The 24,343-nt window shown below is 43.5% G+C and overlaps 1 protein-coding gene across 20 annotated transcripts in view; it reads left to right on the forward strand.

Annotated features, from left to right (window-relative positions):
* Positions 1-24,343, forward strand: part of TOGARAM2 (TOG array regulator of axonemal microtubules 2) — a 149,969-nt gene that overhangs the window by 20,451 nt on the left and 105,175 nt on the right. For 10 of the 20 annotated variants that reach the window (XM_029592980.1, XM_029592975.1, XM_029592972.1 and 7 more), the window contains exons 2-4: positions 8,215-8,308; positions 17,233-17,389; positions 22,197-22,469. In XM_029592980.1, the coding sequence (XP_029448840.1) occupies positions 8,294-8,308; positions 17,233-17,389; positions 22,197-22,469 (445 nt within the window). In that variant the 5' untranslated portion in view covers positions 8,215-8,293. Of the gene's footprint in view, positions 1-7,849; positions 7,878-8,214; positions 8,309-17,232; positions 17,390-22,196; positions 22,470-24,343 lie in introns of all 20 variants that reach the window. The other 10 variants (XM_029592985.1, XM_029592987.1, XM_029592982.1 and 7 more) reach the window with 4 other exon arrangements.

A 24,343-nucleotide genomic window follows, 5' to 3' on the forward strand; every position in this document is an offset into this window, starting at 1 on the left:
ACTTAACATTTATATAGTGCTACTCAACATACACAGCACTATACAAACAATACATAAGAGTCAGTCCATGCTCATTAGAGCTTGCAGTCAAGACAAACATACAGGTCTTGGGGAGTTTCATATAGCAAGTCAATGGTTAAAATTAGTAATGAGGCTAAAGGCGGACAATCAGGCTTAAGGTTTAAATGCACTGAAAAAGGTGTTTATTGTTTTAAATTTAAAAAATATTTTATTGATACACTATGTAAGTAATCAGTCAGCAAACATAAAATAGAACAATTCTATGTAAATTGACTGGTAAAAATATGTGTGGAACTGGTAAAACAGATCTATCATGCAGACCTGGATTGAATTAAGAAATAATACAGGTGAGTACTCATATATTTCAAGGTTCAATTAGGCCATTTATCGATATAGATATCGATATGTATCTCTATCGAATCGATATAATCCTAGGTTGCAGTTGGCCAAGTTCAGCAGTTTCAGCACATTGAGGTTTCTAAGGATTTAAAAAACGTTTTGGTATAATTACTGCCAGGTTAGTCTATGATTCAATTGTTATAACATCGTACTTTTGAGACATTGCATCCATTAGAGTTTTCCAGAAGGATACTGACACACAATACATGTTATATGGACTCTTGAACATTTTGAATCTAATGGATTGGATTACATATTGAATGTAGCTTTCAGTAACCAAAGAGCTTTTTTTTGTTAATAAGCCAGTATTTTTATTTGCCTGAAAATTTGCATATTTAAAAACAAAATGTTTTCAAGAAATAAAAAATGTTTTATAAAATAAAAGCATAATATAGTTAATTAAGAGATAAGCCACCTCAAATTTAGACTATATTGTTTAAAAGAACTTTATTTTTAAGGGGAAATATCTCCAAAACCTAGGTAGGGAAAAATGTTTACATTTTTAAATCTAATGCACATTGCTTTATTATATGTCGAGCTTAGCCAACACTAAATAAAATAATCATATATGTAAAAAATTCAAACTATTTTCACACTACTCATTCAAGATCCACCCATTCATCCATATATAAATAAAAGTTTTATAAAATAAAAGCATAACACAGTTGATATTAAATGCAGGAAAAAACTTAAGGGCTCCAATTCAAATATAGCATGCCACCTCCTAACACAGAGGCCCAGGAAGTTTGACTTTTAGAGTCACAAAACTATAGTTTCTAGCCAAGCACTTTTAGCTTCCTTTTTCTCTGTTATTTTGTTTTTAAACCACGCCCCACTAAAAGCACACAGGTACAAAAATACAAGCTTAATACTTTCCCCACAAACTTTAGAAAAACAGCTCAGACTTACCCATGGGTCAGTTGGAGCACACTTATCCTCAGAGGTCTGGAAACAAATGCACACTTGCTGGTCAAATGCCTACAATTGCCTCTCATGGGTAATATTCCCTCAAATGGTAGGCCAAGAAGGATAACAGTAGGATCTAAAGGTAGCTGGATCCCAGAAATATGGTAGATGGGATTTAAACAAGGGAAGAGACGGATCATGACGCACCAGTTCAGGAAGTCTATTCCAAGCACATAGTGCAGACAGCTCTAAAGCATGGAAATGGGAACTAGCAGTAGAGGGGAAGGGCACAGATAGGAGTGACTTGTCCGATGAGCAGAATGCATGAGGAGGGATGTAGAGAGAGATAAGAGAGGAGAGGTAGCGAGAAGCTCCAGAGTGAAGATACTTGTAGGTGAGAAAGAGGAGCTTGGACTGTATGCGGGAGATGATAGGGAGCCAATGCATAACGGCTTTGGTGAAAGATAAGTCTTGCAGCTGAATCTAGGACAGATTGCAGTGGAGAGAGATGGCTCGCTGGGAGACCTGTGAGGAGCAGGTTGCAATAAGCGGGAGGAGATGAGAGAGTGAATAAGGGTTCTGGTAGTGTGTTCAGAAAGGAAGGGACGGATTTTGGAGATGTAGAGAAAGAAACGGCACATTTTTAGCAGTGTTTTTGATATGCATAGAGAAGGAGAGAGAGGAGTCTAAGATGACTCCTAAGTTACAGGCTGAGGGGACCTGGATGATGACTGTGTTATCCACAGAAATAGGAGGATGAGGGGAGGTGGGCTTGGGGGGAAGATAAGGGGTTGGCCATGTTGAGTTTAAGATAGTTGTGGGACATCCAATCAGCAATATTAGACAAACAGGCTGAGATCTAAGACTGGATTTCTGATGAAGGGTAGATCTGGAACCCATCAACACAAAAATGGTATTGAAAGCCATGAGAGGAAATCAGAGCACCAAGCGAATTAGTATATAGTGAGAAGAGGAGAGGGCCCAGGACGGAGCCCTGAGGCTCACCAATCGATAGTGGAGTAGCAGTAGAGGAGGAACCATCAGAGGAAATGCTAAAAGTGCGATGGGAGAGGTAAGAAGAGAACCAAGACAGGACAGAATCCTGAAATCCAAATGAGGACAAAGTATCGAAGAGTAGGTGCTGAACAACAGTGCAAAAGCAGCAGACAGGTGAAGGAGGATATAGTCAGCTTGCTTGGCTTTGGATTAAATGTAGTACAGTTGTAGATCTTGTAAGAAGCAGTGCTACTTAGGTGTGAATATGGATGTGTGTAGGAGAGGGGTTGTTAGAACATGTTAAAGCTTTGTAAGCAAGGTTAATGAATTAGCTTTATTAAGGCAATCTAAAAAAAGATATAATTGCAATGGAGAAGGTACAGAGAAAGGCTATTAAAATGAAAAGGGGAATGGAACAGCTCCCCTATGAGGAAAGTCTAAAGAGGTTAGGACTTTTCAGCTTGGAGAAGAGACGGCTGAGGGGGGATATGATAGAGGTGTTTAAAATCATGAGAGGTCTAGAACGGGTAGATGTGAATCGGTTATTTACTCTTTCGGATAATAGAAGGACTAGGGGGCACTCCATGAAGTTAGCATGGGGCACATTTAAAACTAATCGGAGAAAGTTCTTTTTTTACTCAACGCACAATTAAACTCTGGAATTTGTTGCCAGAGGATGTGGTTAGTGCAGTTAGTATAGCTGTGTTTAAAAAAGGATTGGATAAGTTCTTGGAGGAGAAGTCCATTACCTGCTATTAAGTTCACTTAGAGAATAGCCACTGCCATTAGCAATGGTAACATGGAATAGACTTAGTGTTTGGGTACTTGCCAGGTTCTTGTGGCCTGGATTGGCCACTGTTGGAGACAGGATGCTGGGCTTGATGGACCCTTGGTCTGACCCAGGATGGCATTTTCTTATGATCTTATGATTTCTGTACTTACTTTGTTCTACTGTTTAGTTCTACTTTTTTGTTCTACTTTTATTGTAATGTTCTCTTCTGACGCCAGAATAAACAGTCATTTAAAAAAAAACAGACTGCGTGCTGAATTTCAGCTCGCGTCTTTCCCGTGCTTCTTTTTACATTGCGCCCCGGGTTAAAACATTTGGCCTTTGAATGGGTTTCACCCTTGTTTGGAAGCTGCAGGCTGTTTCTGGCTTCCTGTCACTGGTGTTTAATTTTCTGACTGCTCCTTTTGTCGGCGTCGGCCCCGTTCGAAGGGGCCAGAGCCTGGAACAGTTGGACACAGAGGGGCGCACACGGCCCTCTATAGTTACACCTCGGGGTGTCTCGACTAACTGCACCATCATATTTAAGAAACATTTAATTATTGATAGAGTACAGCCTGTGCGCACAGAGCCCCCCCACCAGGTGACAATAAAAGCACAGCGACCGAGTGATGTGATATATTATTATTTTTATTCTTTTCATGGTGAACTTTTACGCTCGTGGAAAGGACTGGATGCCAAAGGCCTTGATTTAAACGCAGAGCACCTGGCTTACGTCAGCGTGAGGCAGATATATTTTTTTCCAGGGGGGTTTCCTGTCGGAGATATTTTATATCCAGTTTCTGTGAAGTGGATTGTATCTGAGGGGTTTCATTGTCCCTTAAGCTGCCCAGCCTTTCATGAACCGTGCGCTACAGAAAACAGTCCCAGGCTAGCAAAAAATGTATCCAGATAATCCCATTGGCAAAGAAAGGCTTTACAAGTTTCCTTTTCATTTAGATCTATATTATTTCTGATGAAAAATGAGCGTTTTAGGGTTACGATAGCTTCTCCTAATTAGTCACTTCCACCCTTAGGATTACGAGTAAACTGTGGCACAGCCATACTGCTCTCCATCGGGACCCAACGCAGGCGTCACTCGGATGCCTGCAAAATACGATTCCAGCACGGAAAGGTGAAAAGGGGGGGTTCACTGGTGTGCAGATGTTCTAAAAACTGGAATTCTGTGGCCACAGTAAAAACAAAAAAAAAAGCCCCCCACACACACTTAATTTCACCACTTCCCCCTCTCTAAAGAGAAAAAGTGTGAAAAGCTATAAAATGTATGAGGGCATATAGAGAGAGGAGAGCTGGGAATAAGACCTAAACAGGAAGCAACAGACTCGAGAAAGAGAGGCATTTCCAAAAGTCGAGTTAGTGCTACTGCTGGGTTTTTCTTTTTTTTTTTTTAATACCAGCAAGCTGACTGAACCGAGTGGAGTGAAAGATCAGTCTGACACAAAAGCTGCCTGCCGGAATTTATAGACTAAAATCAATCACTGATTTGACTGATCCATCAACCTAAAGATTACCAGGCTCCCAGAGAGAATCCCTGTCCCGCCTATAGCTCAGTCTAAAGACGCAAAAGGATCCAAGCTGTCCCTCCTCACTCACCCAAAGTGTAGAGACGACGAGGTCTCCACCAAGTGGCCCTAGCCCCCGGCCTTAAATCTTAGTCCATCTGCGTGGCAGGCTGTGCCACTCACCTCTGCTCCTCCCTCAGAAGGCTTGCAGGAATGGGGCAGTCTGTTAGGCACGAGGAGGGGGGTCAGACCGTATGACGAGGAGGCAGCATCGTGTTGAAGGGAAGGAAGGTGTTTCAGTGTGCGCTCCAGAGCTAGGCCCCTCGGCTTAGCAGAAGAAGGGAGAGGCGCTGCCCTGCCAGTGCTTTGTGACAGGCTGGAGGGAAAGAGAGGGAACCAGAGTGATCTTTGTAAATTTCCCCTAGACTGAAAGTGAGGATTTGGGCTGGTTTGACCTGAGATCTTCTGGGTGGCTGTAACCCCTTCTCCGGATGTGCAGGAAGGACCTGTGCACCCCTTCGACCCATCAAGAGGAGGTTGCAGTGCCCGGCAAGTGAAATCCTATTTTGTGGGAAGGAAGGTGTTTTGGTTGTTTTTTTTTTTTTGCTGCCTCCCCTTTCTTTGCCCAGTGAGAGAGCTATTTTTCCAGAGAGGAGTTTGGGGAATAAGACCATCAGGAGACCCCCACCCAGAATTTCCACCCTGGGACACGGGGCACAGGCAAGCGAACATCGGGATTGCCCTTCTGGAGTCAGATACTGTTTGGGGGGAAAGGGCTACCCGCCCTGGTTAGGATACCCCAGCCCCTCAGGACAGATGTTCATTCCACACCACGGATGGATTACAAGTTCCAAGTTTCAGTTAAAAGAGACACTTCCACAGAGGGACACATCATTTAAACTTGTACTACATCAAAGATGAGGAATCTGGACGTATTTGCACATTTTATCTATACACTTTGATTTTCCTGCAATCAATATCAGTAAATATTATTGAACACCCATCCAGAGAGTCCTGCCTGTCTTGTCCAGGTACCTATCTCAAGAGTAAGAGTAACACACATACACACACAAGGTTTCCCTTGCCTGGGCCAGAAAGGTTATCCTTCAACCCCACAGAAAGAATTCCCCCCCCCCCCCCGGGAGAAAGAAGAGTTGGGGAAAAAACAGAAGAGCTAGTCCACATAAATTCTTTTATGGCCCTTTGGAATCATCATTATTTCTCAAAATAGGGTTATATAAAATGGCGCCCAATGTGGGGCTCGAAGGACCGTGGTGGAACTGTAAAAATGTGTGTTACAGAAAAGAACTGTGATGTTGTACAACTATGCTGTGTTTTGGGAAAGCTTAAAAGAAAATTCCCCCATAGGAATGCATGGGCTAAAGATGGCCACCAGCCCTGGCTATGGGGGCGGAGTAGAGAGTGAAAATCCATGTGCCATTTACCAAGAGGTGGTGCCAATGACATCAATGCAGGAGGAGTCTCATACCTGGGATGATGTCTGTGGGGAGTTGGAGGGGGGGGGGAGGTGTTAGTCTGAAATCTCAGGACCTGACATGGCTAACTGATAAAGAAGAAATAAGTTGCCCCCAGCAGGGGACTTCAGGGTTTCCCAATAGGCATGGAAGGGAGGCAGCAAACAGAAGAACTGGTGCAGGACCCTGCCTTAAGGGATTGGAATGCAGTCACTGAACCTGGGAGTCCTGCACAGAAGGAATGCAGTCAGCCCTCGAGGGGCCTGTCCTGCATCAAGGCATCTGCAGGAGAGAAAGCCCCATGTTGTGCGCCAAATTATGTAACCCTTACCCAGGGCGTTTAGACCCAGGGGCACACAATCGTATTTCTAACCTCTGGGACTGCTCCTGCTAGATGACTCCTTCCCAGCTTGAGTCTTGATCCCTGGGGGTGAGGGGGGGGGGGATTCTTTCTATGGGGGAGACTCTCGTCTGTGGCTCATATAATGAAAGAAACTTTAGTGTGTCCCTTGTGTGTATTTGTAGCTGTGGCATCCCCTGGAGGGAGATGCTGTGAATAACCAAATAGGACCATGTGCTGGGTGCTAAATAATAATTTACTGATTGGTTTAAGGCAAAATAAAAGTCCATCTTTAAATACTGGTGCAGCTGCAGATGAGGTCTTTCACTTTGAGTAGGTGTCTCTTTTTTTTCCTTTCAGCGCACTGCTTGAGCTTCCCATGGGGGTGTAAAATGTGCACTCAGAGCCCCCCCCCAGCGGCTGATCTGGGATTCCTAGGTCAGTGGTCCCCCTCCTAGCATAGGAAAATCCTACCTTACAGGCCAGCCCTGTGTCCTGGTCCCAAATTAGTGGAGAAACCGGATGGCGTCTCCTCACCCTTCCATGACTCAAGCTGCTCTGAAAGGTGACTCCTCAGATTGGAAAGTCATTGGATGGGAACCGCTGATCCAGCCTGACTTCCAGTGAAGAGCAGAGGCTTAAAAACTCTTCACAAACAGAAAAGTGTCGTTTCCTTTTTGATAAACAGGACACATTTTGGCCATCAAAAATCTCACCCAGAAAGATTTGGCACCGGTCTTGCCCACCTAGGGAGCAGAGTGGTGCTCATGGGTCTTCAGTCCTCTGGCTTGAGAGCCCTTTTGTCCCAAAGCGAAATCCAGCAAAAACCCATCTTACTGACCTGAATACTTAGGGCTCCTCTGGCAGGTTGTGCACAGAGGCCAATCCCCTACAAATAAAGGGGAAAACCTGATGAGGCAGGGGGCCTCGGCAGGAAGGAAAAAAAATCCTACATCCTGCTTCTCTGGTGCATGCTCTAAAATGAAATTAGCTACACCCTTAGTCACAAAATGGCTGGTTATAGAGGGCCTGGGTCGGATGGACAGCTCTAAAGTTGTTTAGGCAATGGAAATGGAACTAGGGATATTTAGTGGCGGGCTGGAGGGTCCGGCCACATTATCCTTCAACCCCACAGAAAGAATCCCCCCGGGAGGGAAAAAACAGACGCGCTAGCCCACGTAAAGAAATTCTTTTATGGCCCTTTGGAATCATCTCTATCCCCCAAAAAAGGGTTACAAAGGGGCCCAGGTGAACGGGAGGAGAGCACCGTCCTGTTGCGTTTTCTGCTTCTAAAAGGAATGAAGCCTCGATGATTGGTGCTACTGCTCACAAATGTCAAACTTGTGCAAAATTCAACCTCTTTCTGTTTGGTACCCTGTGGTCTAATGCATGTACACCTGTTTTTTCCCCGTCGTACTGGAAGCGGCTCCCTGCGGACAGCCCAGCTAAAGGTGAGAGGAGACCTGTCATCACACTATCAGGAGATGCTGGTAACGCTCCTCTCCTCCTCCTCCCCTGATTCACAGCCTGGGGAGGGAAGGTTAGCAGACAGGATTAAGTTCCTCTGCCAATTAGTGGACAAGAGTTTGAATTCATCGCTATAAACTGATCTGCAAACAAGGCTCCTGAGCGACCTGTTCCTTGTTTAGAGGAACAGACCTGCTGCTCGCTCTTGCGTGCTCAAACGCAGGTCAGGATTGCGGAGTCTGTAAGCTGTGATGCAGGAGTCATGGATGCCTCTGTTACTGACACCTGTCTGTGTTTTTTTTCTTTTTTTTTTTTTTTCAGCCTGGACCTAGGGAGATCGTGGAGTGAGGGAATTTCATCAGGCCCTGCAAGCTTTCTGCACAGACCATGGCTACTCATAATGAGTTTGCACCTGGTAAGAGCCTAGGTTGCACAACACCCTTTTCTGCCTTGAAAATCTAGGGTCAAAATCCAGGGGGAGGGATTTTGATGAGGAAGATCGGAATTTAGGTTACAGGCGCAGCACTGTGTGCGGCGGCTGCCCCGGAGGAATGGGGGCTGCAGGGAGCTGCTCTAGGCTATGAGCAGAGTTCCTCTCCTTTACCTCATGGTTAATGATTAAAATTAAAGTGCAAAGTGATGTTCGGGAGTCAGGCGCTTCGTTGTCAGGGACCGAACAAACGTCGCATGATAAATCAGGGAGATGTGCGAACATTACATAATGCCTCGTTTCCATCTTCTGTACAGAAATTTGCACAGGGTTATGACAATGTTTCTTGTGTAAATGTCTGCGTAACAAGACTGATTATACCAAAGGATTTGTCTACCCATGGATGAATTCATCTTGCCCACCTCTTAAAAAAAAAAAAAAAAAGTCACCTTTCATTCATCTGGGGACGAGACTCTACATACGTCGTCCTCCTGCTGTAGCCTGCTCAGATTATTCACGCTCATCTCACCCGTTTTGGGCTCGTCGATCTTTTTGAAAATATTTTGAGTTTAATTATTGAATGATGTTCTGTTTGTCAGCTGTTTTGAAATATTTATTCTTCCTATTAGTATACTTTTACTCTTATGACAGATGTGTTATATTTCTTGATATTATTGTTTTATGAGCAGTGATGGTGTTTCTGTTGCACTGCATACAGAATCTGGCTTTTTGTGGTTTTCCATTTTCAGGTTTTGTCTGCACATTTCTGTTTATACTTTATGGTGTCTTATCCTGTATTTGGTGAGGATCCATCTGTGTTCTGTGTGCGTGACTAAGGTGGGGTATTCTTCTGGCATGTAATTTCTGTTTATTGATCTATAGCAGCCTTGCTTGTTCTGTTTTCCTAATACGAGGTATATTGGTGTTTTAGGACCTGCTGTAATATTCACAGTGTTGCCCTTTCATACATAGGATTGTTACTGTTTGAGTGGCAGCAGTTAGTGCTGTTTTGCTATGGGAGGTTTACTATATTGTAACTGTTATTCAGTTTACTCGCGGCTTTCTGAGGTCCAAGCCCACATTGAATGGACTTTACAAAAGGCCTATAATACCATAGTAGTTCCAAGTGTCTTTAGGCAGGGTTTTTTAGTTGGCACTCCAGCAGTGCATGTAAAAATAATTATACATTTTGTTGTGATATTTTTATCTCGGAAGACTATGAATGTAGTTTTCCTGTAAAACCTGCTATTTTAAGTGTGTAATATGTGATCGTGTGTGGTGAGGGCTGGCAGGGAAGAGGGCGCAAGGCTCTAAAGCACCTAATACCCTTGCCCCTACCTGGAGAGAGTGTGCCACACACACAGACCCCCCCACCATTCACCTATTTTCCATTTTTCCAGGGGGCAAATGCCGGGGAAACGTGGGAGGCAGGTGGTAGGTTTCCTGGCAGTGTGGCAGGGTTTCCTAGAAATATTATCACTGACGCTCTTGTGTGCCGTTCCCCTGGGAACCCGGACCCCTGCTTTCCCCCCTTCTGCAGCATTTCAAATCGGACTCGCCCCCGTTGGCTCTCTCTCGATGATGTGTGACCTGTGCCGCGGTGGGCGCCGTCTCATCCCTCGCCTCAGGCAGCAGATGGCCTTGAGCAGTTGGAAAGCTGGTACTGGAGGCGTAGGGGATATTTCTTGCAGCGGCAGTTGCTGTAAAACCTTTTTTTTGGCTTTCCTTAGCCTTTCTAGCTGTGGGTTGTAGGTTACTCCAAGAAGTACCTGCTCGCTTGTTTTCTTCTCTTTGTATTGCAGTATTTTTTTTGGGTGAAGACGCAGTCTTTCTAGAGATGATTTTAGGGTGCTAGCTTTTTTTTTTTTTTATCTGGAGGATTCAGTTAGGATTTCGAGGTGTTTGTCCCTATCTTTTTTTGTGTCAGAGTATACATAGTATTCGCCTTATCTCTCTGTGCCCTCAGTTTATCCAACTGTTCATAGAGACACAGAGCGTGATGGCAGATGAAGAACAGGAGGCCCACTCAGCCTGCCCATCCGTATCATTTAATCAGCTTTATAGTCCCTTTCCCCCTCTTGGAGATACTCTTTGCTTGTCCCATACTTTCTTGAATCCTCTTTACTGTCCTTGTCTCCTCCACCTCCACAGGGAGGCCGTTCCATTTCTCCGCTACGATTTACGCGCACAGGGCTTTTAAAATCCGGCCCACAGTGCATAGATAGCGCACAATAAAGAGGAGAGAAGAAGTCAAAGCTGAACAGTCTTTCTCTTGCCATGTGCGGGCAGCATCTTCCGGAAAGCTGAGCGGGCCATGGAGAGAATGGGATAACCCTGATTCCACATGCAGACGTGCTGCATCCACAGCGTTTCCTGTCCTAACCTCAGGCAGCACTCTTAACTGTCAACATTAGTAAACTGACCTCTAGAAGGCCAACCTGCTCATTATATTTGGCCTTGATGCACTTATTCAAGGCTTGCAAATGGAAGACCTGCTGGGGATCTTGTGAAATACCATGTTTACCATTTACCATGGCTACTAGCCATATTTCATGGTTCGGCAGCCAATCAAACTTGGCTGTGTACTTTAAGTCTTTCATAGTCAATCACACAAATCAGATGCGCATTTTATTGTCATGGAGAACAATTGTTCCATCGTTCTGCATAATCAGAGCACGCAGCAGGAAACAAGCTGATGGCGACTACTAGCGCCTGGCTGAAAGCAGAGCCACGCAATAAATATTTACTCTTCTGCTAAGTCACACCTCAATTGATCTTGTAGAGAAGAAATGCTTCTCATAAATTTCTGTTTCTTTCACACTGACAGTCTGGCGCCATTTATGAAAGGCTCGATAAACCTCAAAGGCGTGCTGCCAAGGGAGTGCTAGTTCACGCTTCGCCTTTACCGGGAACTGCAGAGAAGCTGTTGGCAGCTTGAAAGAAAGTGATGCGTGCTCCGATGATGCTGACCCTAGTGACAGAACACATCTCCCGAGCCGCAGCAGGCGTGCTCTCTTCATCCACCTAGGGATGCAAAGCGTTCCGCCTGCCTAGGGCACTGCTCCCCAGTCCGGTGCCAGACGCGGCCCTACCCTCTGGTTTTCAGGACATCCGCAAGGAAACGTACTATATGAGAGAGATTTGCGTAGAACCGGAGGCAGTGGATGCAAATCTGTTTCATGGCATATTCATTGCGGATATCCTGGAAACCAAACCGAGAAGGGGCTCGCCCAGGACTGGATTGGGGACCACTGACTTCTTCGTAGGACTCCTAGAAAATATCAAAGTCCATTCCTAAGTTTTCCTGAGAAGGCAGGGATCACACTCTGTCCCGGGGCTAAGCCCTGTTACAATTCTCTCACAGCTCTGGGATTGATTATCTTAAAGGGAAGAGGGTAAACCTGCAGGGAAAGAAACCTTCTGCTGGGTGTAAGCTCAGTCTGTGTGAGCTGAGTGTACGCAGAGGCTGATTAATCAGTTGGGACATACTCGGGGTGGGTGCTCCAACAAACTTTGTTACGAATGGGCTCAGGTCAGGAGTCATGAACACCACTTACAGGGGTGTCTCAGGGTGGAGAAAGGCAGGAGAGTCTAGATGCTGGCTGGTGCAGGCAGGAATGAGTGAACCCTATGGGCAAGTGGGAAGGTGGAATAGGCAGACGGAGTCTAATACTGGCTGGAGATACCTGATACCAGATGCATGAAGGTAATGGTGAACTTGAATACTGGAACAGCATGGAGGTATGTGTGAACGTGAATGCAGGTAAAGGTGTACAGGGAACTGGGTGCTGGTAAGGATGAATTCAGGAAGCGTGCAGGTAAGAGTGATAATGGCTGGAGGTATAAGTGACTGAATTGAGGAAACAATTAAATACAGGATCCAATTCAAAACGATTCCAATTCAATTTTCCAATTCGATTCCAATTCGATTCCAATTCAATTCAATTCAAAACGAATCCAATTCAATACAGGATCCAATTCAAAACGATTAAATACAGGATCCAATTCAAGTCCTTAATGATGATACATAAGGCCTTATATAACATCGCTCCGCTCAATTTAACGTTTCAAATTCAGCTACACACATCCGTTAAACCGACTAGAAGCGCATATCAGAACAGACTAATCACACAACCAGCGAAATCCTCTCTGAGGAAACGCGCTCTATCCACAGCGGGCCCTTCACTCTGGAACTCGCTTCCTCCGGATCTTCACCTTGAACCATGCCACGCTACATTTAAAAAGAAACTTAAGACTTGGTTGTTCAAACAAGCATTCCCTTAGAGCTAAGAGCAAGAAGAAAGACATTTCATATTCTCCATCTTTTTCCCCAGCATATATCTTCCTGAAGAGATCAATACTGAACTGTACTTAAGCATATGCAATATTATATACTATTCTGTTACTTGGATTAATTATGTTCAATGTTATTTACTTATTTACTTATTAACTCGCATGTTATTTATTAACTGTTTAGCAATATTATATACTATTCTGTTACTTAGATTAATTATGTTCAATGTAAACAGCTAAATGAAGCGATAGTTACTGTTCTCTGTAAACCGGGGTGATATGTATATTATACAGGAACTTCCGGTATATAAATCCTATAAATAAATAAATAAATAAATAACAAGACTGACAGAGAACTGGACAGACAAACCAGGACAGCACTAACATTGAACATGAAACACATAAGCCCGAAGGCAGCAGAGCGATGCAAAAGGCCCGAAGGCTTCAGACAGCAGACTGAGGGCCCGTAGGCCACACACACACAGCAGGCAGAAAGCCCGTAGGCCACAGACAGAAGGCGGAAGAGGCTAGAGCAGGGAGCCCAGACAAGCTCGATGCAGAAGCATCGATGGAAATGCTAAGCAGGGTTATAAAGGGAAGTGTGGAACATAGAGAAGACAAGAGGAACCAGTCAGGTGAGCATGCTCGCGGGGGACCTCTGGTGGTGAGGCGGCTGCCTAGCAGCCAAGGTCGTAACACTTTACTGCTGCAGAGCTTCACTAGTAATCATTTGGCACTATGGAGTTACATCCATGGCCCAACTAATATTTTCCAACACTTCTCCTTACCTGTGAATGGGTTCCTCGGTATTTGGTATCTGAGATGCCTCGTTCTCCAGGGCATGGAACACTTGGGTATCTTAGGATCGACCGGGGGGTGTCGGCACTCCTTTCCCACAAATACCTCCAGTCCATATGCTCTTCAGTACTTCCAGTTTCTTAATCTTCTTCCTGGTGAGTTTATTATCGGCTGATTCTAATGTTTTAATTTGCAGGTTGATAATTTGAAGTCTGCGATTGCTCAGCAGTTTTTATATTTCATGTCTATATCTGGCATGCAACAGTTAATAAAGGGCCTTACACATTGTTTGGGACATACATTATATTTGCCACATTTGATATGATTCAAACCACTGTATATGTGACTTGAATAATAAGAAGCTGACAAGAGGAATGGGAGCAGGGTACAGTAGACTTTACTAATATTAATGTTGGAGAATTCATCTCAATGGTTTGGACAGGTGGCTCAATGGTTTATAATCAGGTGGCTCCTGAATGTGATAGGGGAAAAAAAAGCTCCCATGTGATTCTTTAGATTTAATAGTAAAAGAAAGGAATTACTGTATGTAAGCGGGAGTGAAAATGGCAAAGGAATTGATAGACTGAAATAGTGTAAATGTTTAAGTGACTATAAGGGAGAAAGCAAGAGGATTAGAAGGGTATTTTACTCTGAACATATTAAGAATTCCATAAATCAACGGAGGGAGTTGTTTGGTATAGTTAAATCATTAGGGAAAAAACATGTAGTCTAAAATCTGTGGAGGCTGGTTGTGAGGCTCTTGCAAAGTTTTTTGAACAAAAACTTTTGAATTTGCAAAATGTCCAGCTTAAGTATAATGTACCTGACTCAGCAGATCTCCTGATTAGGAACAGCATGGTTGGGTGATCTGGTTTTAAATTGATGGAGGAGGAGGATGTGTTTAAAGATAAATTATATATTACCATTCTCACTACCCAAAAAAAATTATTGGAAAAGAATCCCCTACACAAAAAAGCAACCAGTATTATACAAACATCAAAATTCACTTTAATGTCATTCGAATCAAATTTTAAGGGCCAAATCATATGTGGGGGAAAAAAACTTTCCCACATATGATTGGCCCTTGAAATTTGATTCGAATGACATTAAAGTGAATTTTGATTTTTGTATATATATATATATTGTCCCTTAACATTTTTCAATGATTTGAATAGCATTAAAGTGAATTTTGATTTTTGCATAACACTGGTTGCTTTTTTGTATAGGATATGTCTATATCTTTATCAAGTAAATAGTAAAATAATCATTAGTTGAAGACATTATGCCAGAAGTATTGAAGAAAGCAACGGTGTCCGATACAAAAAGATCCTTAACTTACCTGAATCAGATTTAACCAAACCTCCAACCTATTTCAAATTTGTCAACTTTTGCATAAAATTTTAGAAGTTGGAAGAATATTTAGAGAAGAATCGGATATTATATCAGTACCAACTGGGCTTTAGGAAGAACTGTGGGACGAAACGTTATTAATATCAATATTGGATCACTTGCTATTAGAAATGGATAAAGGTTATTCTGTTTTATTGATTTAATTAGACACTGCAGCAGTGTTTGATACAGTAAACCACAAGATTTAGCTAGCGCAGTTAGAAGCGATAGGTTTAGTATCCTCTGATATCATGGCTTACATCATTCTTGTCAAGCAGAAGTCAATGAGTTGCAATTGGGGACCAAGTCTCTTCATGGCGATATCTTAAGTCAGGGGTTTTGCAAGTTCATCATTGTCCACGACTCTGTTTAATATTTATTTGCAACCTATTGGAGAGCTTTTCTGGTCTTTGAAAGAGCCATACCAAATTTCTGCAAATGATATGCAGATCGGTTTAAGGTGTAATTTGGATGGCACTTTGCAATTTTGGCAATTTAATGAGTGTATGCAAGCTATACAGGATTGATTGGGGAAATTTTAAACTTGCTCTCAATGTGAAAAAGTAGTGGTGTTGCAGTTGGGAAGATAATGTGGATAATGATATTCATGAGATTATATTTGGAAATGTTATTCTGATAGTGTCGGAGGCATGCAATTTGGGGATTCTCTTAGATAGATTGACTATGAAGCTGCAAATTAAAATGGTCGCAAGGGCTGCCTTTTTGTAAATTAAAATTAATTCGGCATTTAAAACCAGTTTCACCCAAGTTAGATTTTCAAAAAGTATTAAGCTCTTGTAATAAGTAAACTCGATTATTGCAATGCATTGCTCATAGGGTTGCCTAAAGTATTGATTAGAGTGCTACGGTTTGAGCAAAACAGTGTGGTAGGAGTGCTCGTGGGTACAAGGTATCATGAACATATATTATACCAGTACTGGAAAAACTTCATTGGTTGCCGGTGTCAGAGAATGTGTTAATAATATTTATTCAGCTAACAGTTGAAACTAACAGAATTGTTATGATCCCCTTTATCCGTGCTTTAATTTCTATTTCATTCGCTTTGAATTTTATTTAATGTTTTTGAAAGTTCTTTCTACTTAGCCAGTCTGAGAGTCAGGAATCTGAATTTATCCAGCTATTGCTGTGCTGAACCTCATGCAGGCACAAATACCGGAACAGAAGGGCTTTTATGGACTGGCAATGTCTTGTTCTCATTGGCTTCCTGCTCAGTTAGAGCTGCTCCCTCTTAGGGCTCTGAGTCTTTACTTCAAGCTTCCTGTAGTTTCTCCCTATTTTTAACCCCCTCCCCTCAAACCCAGTCATGGTGGCTGGCAGAGAGGCATGGACTACAGTTCCCTCCACCACCCAACCCAGGTATGCCCTTCAGGTCGCTAGTAGATGTCACTGTTGCATGATGTCTAGGATTCCTTTCCCCATGGGGCTGTGAATGCTGCCTCCACAGAATTCCTTGCCTAGGCTCCCCCAGGGAGCAGAAGCTGGGCCGGGTAATCGCACCTGGCCATCCCATATGGCACTGCCTCTAAACTAGCCCAGAGAATGCGCTTTTTGAAATGGGATGTGCTCAGCAGCAGCTCTGCATATATGGATGAAAACGGATTCAGTTTCAGGGTCGGATCTGTGGCTCCGCAGGCTGGCCGCAGGCAGAGATGCTGTAGAAGTGGCCTTTGCAGCCCCTGTGGGGGAGGGAGTCATAGCTGTGACACTTAGTGGCCTGATTTAGGACCCATGATTCAGGGCTCCCAGACGGAACTGCGTTTTGTAGCTCCTGGCCAAGGGCTCTCATTACAATGGCTGGGCTGAGTTAGGAGGGGATCATGAAATAGGGGAAGAATCCAAGGGTAGTTGTGAATGAAGATCTCCTGGGCACTATAGCCCAGAAAAGGCCAGTTCCAATTAAGCTGGAAGCCCAGTGAAAAAGGAAAAAAAATGACCAGGCCCAAGCCTTCCCCATGATAAAAAAAAAACAAAAACGAGGTATGCAAGCCGAATAAAAGACCCACACCTTTGATTTCAAATAAGCGTGAAAGTATAAGAAATAAAATACATGAAAATAAAAAAAAGATGAGCAAAGGGTCAAAAGTGAAAGCAACAGAACCAAGTTTAAGCTAGCAGTGCATAACACTTTCATTTTCAATAAATCTATCTCAACAGTCTGCCATCGCCAACGGCAGTCATTATTAATGATAGATCATTTGCAGTGTGCCCCCTGGTAAATATGTCCGTTATCAGTGCTAGGATGCGTACTGCAGGGTACGCACTCATTTTTATCTGACAGGTATGTGGATGCGTATCAATGCTTTCCTAAAGGGAAGGGGGGGACTTTGGGTTGAAGTAGGAGTCACGCTTCACGTTCCCTAACCCGCAGTCTTCAGAGGGTAATGTAACATGTAAACCGCTCATTTCAGATCCACTGTGATTTTGTTTTGAAAGCCAAGTTCCGGGCCCCCATGGCGGTATATTGTGGAAGCGTCCCAAAACTGAAACCAGGATGCAGGTCACTGAGGAACGGCAGCATTGACTCGAACCTTCAGCTCTGTGGGAGCAGATGGGCGTCGGACAAAGGTAAGGATGGACCAGAAATGCAGTCCCTGTCTATACCTTAGAGATGAAGCGCTGAAATAATTAGAAATTCCTAAGGATAGGTGGGGGTGACTATGACCTCCCTGCCTGGGATCAACTCAGTTGGATGCCTTGGTTCAGATTCAGACCCAGTTAATTTCTTTGGTATGAATGGATGTATTCACTTGTGTTTCTTCATTGTTCCCCCGTTTGTGTCTTGCATTTAGAGGGAAAGACTCTCATTTAGTCTAAAAATGACTTTTTTTTTTTCCCAGTTAGTCTTGCAATCAAATTCATTCAATTCAAGGTATTATTCCTATTCCCATTATGTCCCTCAATATATGATTTCATAGTTGGTCACCTTAATCCTCTTATTTGCAAAATGTTGTGAGATTTAAAAGTATAGAAATTGGGAGTCCTCCTTATCATTCTGCTGAGAACTGTAACGGTAAGGCACAATTTCTGAGCTAGGAATTGGGAGGCTAACAGAAACCTCCTGCCGGTCGAAGAAAGCCTAGAAATGGCCGCCTTATTATTCTTTAAGCAAGTCTGCAAGCACAGAATGCAGATGCCGAGAACGTCTGAGATGCCATCAAAATGTGAAAGGTCTGCTGCAGACATCTCTGGAAGGTACCCATTCTCCAGGCAGCTCCCTCCATCTCTCTCTCCCTTCAAATCTCACCTGAAACTCCACTTTGATTAGTTTCTCACCAGGGGCTCCCACCTTCTTTGCTCCACTCGGTGAGGTGCTCTTGGTTTTTAACAAGCAGTTTGATAAAAGGTGTGGCAGAGTGCACTGTAGCAACAATCGGAACACCTTAAAAGACGGGTCCCAGCTGCCAGGGCCCAGTCCACCTTAATGCAGGACGTTCTTGGTGCAGGGCATCTCCTCTGAGCAGGAGTAATGTGTAAGCTCAGAGGAAAGCAGGAAGATGAGGAGGCTGCAGCTCCACGCTGCTCGGTCGATGTGTTTTGGTAGGAAGTATTGCTGAGGTAAGCGCTTCTCCGTATCATTTGAGTGTATGTAATACAAGATGTGGAGTCCAGCCTGTAATCTGCCCTCCAGCCGTTCATGCTCTGGGACAAGGAGAGAGCTCCCAGAGACTGCAGTGGCCTCCTCCAGCACACGACTGCACCTTGAGGGAAAACACTTGAGTTAAAAGTCGTTTTAGAAGTGGAGCAATGTTTTTACCTGTGCAGCATGGAACTAGAAATCCTCGGGCTTCGTCAGTTGCAAGAAATTAAGGGAAGCCAGAATTCATAATCTGCCATCATATTCTCTGTTTCTAAATGGGGGGTCCTTAATTAAAGTGGTGTATTCACAGTATAATGGCACCAGGCTTCTGTGTGATTAAATAAAGGTTTTGTAGATCATGCTTCTGTAGTTGGTGTATGTTGTACTGTATGCATTGTTTTTATATAAGAACATGCCATACTGGGTCAGACCAAGGGTCCATCAAGCCCAGCATCCTGATTCCAACAGTGGCCAATCCACTGTTGGAATCAGGTCATAAGAACCTGGCAAGTACCCAAAAACTAAGTCTATTCCATGTAACCATTGCTAATGGCAGTGGCTATTCTCTAAGTGAACTTAATAGCAGGTAATGGATTTCTCCTCCAAGAACTTATCCAATCCTTTTTTAAACACAGCTATACTAACTGCACTAACCACATCCTCTGGCAACAAATTCCAGAGTTTAATTGTGCGTTGAGTAAAAAAGAACTTTCTCCGATTAGTTTTAAATGTGCCCCATGCTAACTTCATGGAGTGCCCCCTAGTCTTTCTATTATCCGAAAGAGTAAATAACCGATTCACATCTACCCGTTCTAGACCTCTCATGATTTTAAACACCTCTATCATATCCCCCCTCAGCCGTCTCTTCTCCAAGCTGAAAAGTCCTAACCTCTTTAGACTTTCCTCATAGGGGAGCTGTTCCATTCCCCTTTTCATTTTAATAGCCTTTCTCTGTACCTTCTCCATTGCAATTACCGTATATCTTTTTTGAGATTGCCTTAATAAAGCTAATTCATTAACCTTGCTTACAAAGCTTTAACATGTTCTAACAACCCCTCTCCTACACACATCCATACTCACACCTAAGTAGCACTGCTTCTTACAAGATCTACAACTGTACTACATTTAATCCAAAGCCAAGCAAGCTGACTATATCCTCCTTCACCTGTCTGCTGCTTTTGCACTGTTGTTCAGCACCTACTCTTCGATACTTTGTCCTCATTTGGATTTCGGGATTCTGTCCTGTCTTGGTTCTCTTCTTACCTCTCCCATCGCACATTTAGCATTTCCTCTGATGGTTCCTCCTCTACTGACAACAAATTCCAGAGTTTAATTGTGCATTGAGTGAAAAAGAACTTTCTCTGATTAGTTTTAAATGTGCCACATGCTAACTTCATAGAGTGCCCCCTACTCTATCTATTATCCAAAAGAGTGAAAAACCGATTCACATCTACCCATTCTAGACCTCTCATGATTTTAAACACCTCTATCATATCCCCCCTCAGCTGTCTCTTCTCCAAGCTGAAAAGTCCTAACCTCTTTAGTCTTTCCTCATAGGGGAGTTGTTCCATTCCCCTTATCATTTTGGTAGCCCTTCTCTGTACCTTCTCCATCGCAATTATATCTTTTTTGAGATGCGGCGACCAGAATTGTACACAGTGTTTTCAAGAGCTTTTCTCCAAAACCACAGGATAATTAAATTGTTCCTTTGGAAAACAGAGCTCTCATAGTGAGGGCCAGATTTGAGTTTGAGTCCTGGGGTCAGCAAGAGATTCACAAACTACCTTGTTTTTATTAAACCAGTTTAATCAGTAAAGGCTGTGATATAATAAATGATATCACACACACACACTGCATGAGCCAAACAGGCAAAGTGTGTGTAATTATACTCTTCCACATATTGGTGCCCATAGGGGCTATAGGTGTGTGTGTATGTGTGTGGGTGGAGTCCACACCAGAAAAAAAACTATTGGAAACAGGATACTGAGCTTGATAGACCTTTGGTCTGACCCAGTATGACAAATCTTATGTTCTTATCAGAGAAATATGGTAACATAATAACATAGTAAATTACAGCAGAGAAAGACCAAAATAGTCCATCCAGTCTGCCCAGCAGGTTTAGGGTAGTAACTACCATTCCGTGCAAATTACCTCCATGTCTTCTGGCATCAAAGAGAGGCATCTTCCAGTCCCCATGGACAACAACCTACTTGGCTTTTCAGAATATCCCTAATGAAATAGTGTGCATGCACACTACTTTAATTGTTTCAAAATCTATCTTATGCATATTCATTAAGGAATATCCTGAAAACTCAGACGGATTGGTGTCCATGTGGAGATGATGGGTAACCCCGGAAGAATCCTGCTGCCACTGTCTCACCCGTGTGGCACGCTGTATGCTGTAAGATATATTAACAGAATAGTATATGGGTATACTACATGTCAAATGTACCTTTCACACAAAACCCCACCCTTGCCCAACAACCGCCATACACAGTGAATAGTTACCAAATCAAGTCCCACGCATCTGTCAAAATAATCAGCTCCCACCTGTCAAAATAAACCCTTGTCCATTTTTCTTCTCAGCGTCACCAGAAACCGAGCCATTCTGACCTAGAAATCTTTAATGTTTCTACTGGGTTAAATTAACAGCTCTGCAGAGAACAAGGGTGGACATTACTACGACTACTTAATATTTCTATAGTGCTGTTGTAAATATGCAATGCTGTACAGATTCTAAAAGTAGAGAGAGCCCCTGCTCCATGGAGCTTGAAATCTAGTTGAGACACACAAATGACTTCTAGCAATTGCTTAAGTATTAAAGAAAAAAACAGCGTTAAACGCGAGAGGGTCGAGATCAGGGAAAGACAGGGTTTCTGGGTTTAAAAGCAATCTCAAAGAGGTGGCCCTTTAAGGGGTTCTTGAACGTAGCCAGAGATGGAGCAAGACAGGTGGCTGGGATGTGAGCTGGGCGTGGGTGGACCCAGAACCATTCATTTGCTCTGGAAGGAGTGGCATGGGCAGAGCTCGGGTGAGGTGTGGCCATGGTTTCATTCGATGGGTACGTTTGACAGGTGGTGTATATACTACTTGGCACCGCAATCATTTTCCAGTCTCGCAGGTCAGCTGTGCTGATCGCCTGCAAATTTTGACAATGCTGGGGTTATTGGATTGTAGCGTGAGCGATGTGGCGGGATGTATTGTGACGGGGGGGGGGGGTGCTGATTCCCATTCTAGAGCAAGAGGCTCAGGGGGTGGTAGGGTTAGGGGTAACATTAAAAAAAAAAAAATGTATTCATAGAAGGTGGTAGGCACATGGAGGCCAAAACACTGACAGAATGGAAGAAGGTGTCGGACGAGCACACAGGCTCCTTAATTATGAAGGGAAAGCTGTGGTCTATGGCGTTGCAAAAGAAAGCAAATTGGGCAGGCTAGAGAGGCCTCTATGACCTTTATCCTATGTTTCTCTGTTTAGGGATTTAAAAAATAGTGCAGTACAATCATGTTACGTTGATAAAGACAGTGGGTTGTGTGTTTCCTGTGAGAGGTGGTCTGATGATGATCCAAAAAATGGCTGCTCCTCCAGATACCAACCTTTTTGCCTCATGGTCCTCATGATGCTACAAATTAGTCTGTCTGCTTGCTAGAAGTTGTCTTGAAACACTCCACCAGGCCACAGAGGTTGCAGCTTTCCAATTCACTTTCGCAGACAATTGTGTAAGAAGTTAAATAAGTATCGTGTCGCTTAGGCTTAGGTGATCAGTTCATCTGCTGCTTTATTTCCCCCCCCTACAGCCTCCTTTCAATCCGCACTAAGCATGCAGATGAAGAAGTCGTGTCCATGGGGTGGCAATGGTGACCAGTTGTATCCTGGGACAGTGTCTCCTTCTGAGGGCTGCCAGAGCAGGAACGGTCACCAGGACCCAGAGAGCAGGAGGGATTTCCCGCAGCCACCCAGCCCAGCGCTGGGTCGGATGGAGCCGGAGGTGGGCAGCGCGGTTCTGGAGACTGCTCGACTCAAGGATAAGATGAAGAGAAAGATATCGGAAGGCTTTGGATCACAGACAAGTAATTGCACAATTAGATCACCAATATGAAATATTCCCAGTTAACCGTTCCCCTGAATATTTTATACAAGCGTGTAGTGCCCAGCTGTACGCTAGGCATTACTGAACTATGTATAAATGTACGATGTACTCATCTATCAGATTCCAAGATATGGTGGTGATGTGTATTAACTGAAAATATGTTACATCAGTTGAGTCACAGAGATGTAAAGAAGGGACAAAGGAAATCCATACATGGTCAAACAACACGCAGCAAGTCTCCATTGCAAGGGTTCATAAGACCAGCCCTCCAGGGCCACAACGCCCCTACTTTGCAGATTATCTCCAATGAATATTGTTCAGATGTATTTGTATAAATTTAGTCTAAGAACCAGATTCATTTGCTTAGCTTAGTTACCCTGGAAAGCGCACCTATTTTGTGGCCTTTGGGAATTGGCGCCGTATATCCCTACTCTGTGCAAGTCCAGAAATCGTTGAATTATTCCAATCAAAAAACTATGGCCAGGAAAAGGACAGGGCACTCTCTGATCCAAAATGGAGAAAACTCTAAAGGATTGGACAACATATCAATCTCATTCTTTGTGAAAATGCAACGTACAATCTCTGTGCTTAAATCTTGAGACAAAAAAAAAAATCTTGGTGGGTTAAACTATTACTGGCTGTGTTCATATGTTTGCTAGCTTTAAGATTAGTATTTGTTTGCCAGTGTTATAACTGTTTGTGTTATAAATAGACTTTGATTCTCTGAGCTAGTAAAATATAGTATTTCTTTGCTAGTGTTAGAATTGTTTGAAGTGGGAAAACAGTATTTAATTCTCTGAACTAGTAAAAGATAGCATTTGCCAATGTTCAGATTGTGCATTTGCAATGCTCACTTACTTGATCTGAGAAGGTGAGAGTACTGGTTCCATGGTAGCTAGATACCTAACAACATAGTGGGATTCAAAAGAAGATCGGACAAGTTCCTGAAAGAAAAGCCCATAAACAGCTATTAACCAGGTAGACTTGGGAAAGCCATCGTTTATCCCTGGGAGTGAGATACAAGAAATAGATCAACTACTGAGGATCTGACGGGTATTTATAATCCTGACTGGCCACTGTCAGAGACAGAGTGCTGGGCTTGATGGACCTTGGTCTGACCCAACATGTCACTTATATTCTTATGTTCTGTAGTAGATGATGGCAGCGAACGACCAATTTGCCCATCTAGTCTTCTCTGTTAATTTCAAGCTAAGGACATCTACCAGTTGTCTGCCATCTGCAGGATATCACTCCTTATTCACATCAATTTTTTTTTGTCTTCCTTCTTTGATCCTCTACCATTCTCAGTTGATGAACATATAAGCTCCCATATTTAAATCAGCACCCAGCTCCCCTCCCTTTTTTTGCCCAAACTATGAATCTTGAAGCTTTATATCAATTTCCTTTGTTCTCCTGGAAAGAGATCAAAATGTCACATTGGCAAGGTCAGCTCTGGGGGCGTGCAAATTGTGCACCTGCGCAGGGCACCAGGCATGAGGGGATATTCTGCCTGCCAAAGTTCTCTTTGAGCTGTGCACATGAGTAGCATTGCTCAATTTAAATCATATCTGCACATAATTTCTCTTTCCTTCTAAGACACTCGGACATTTTCAAAACCTGTGGGCTGGCACTGCCTGACTTCTGATCTTATGCATTGTTAGGTCAGTAGCCAGAAAGGGCTGGCCCATAAGTTTTGAAAGTGCATTTACTGCTGGCATGGGATGGCTAGTGAACTCCACCCTGTCAGTTGCCAAAGGGAGGAAGAAATCCCAGAGAGACTGGCAGAAACCATCCCACCAGCCATAGAAGAGAGGAAGGAGACTCTCTGGGGGTTGGTTGTGAGTTTCCTGCCAG

Source organism: Rhinatrema bivittatum, chromosome 3 (assembly GCF_901001135.1).
Source record: "Rhinatrema bivittatum chromosome 3, aRhiBiv1.1, whole genome shotgun sequence".
NCBI lineage: Eukaryota > Metazoa > Chordata > Amphibia > Gymnophiona > Rhinatrematidae > Rhinatrema > Rhinatrema bivittatum.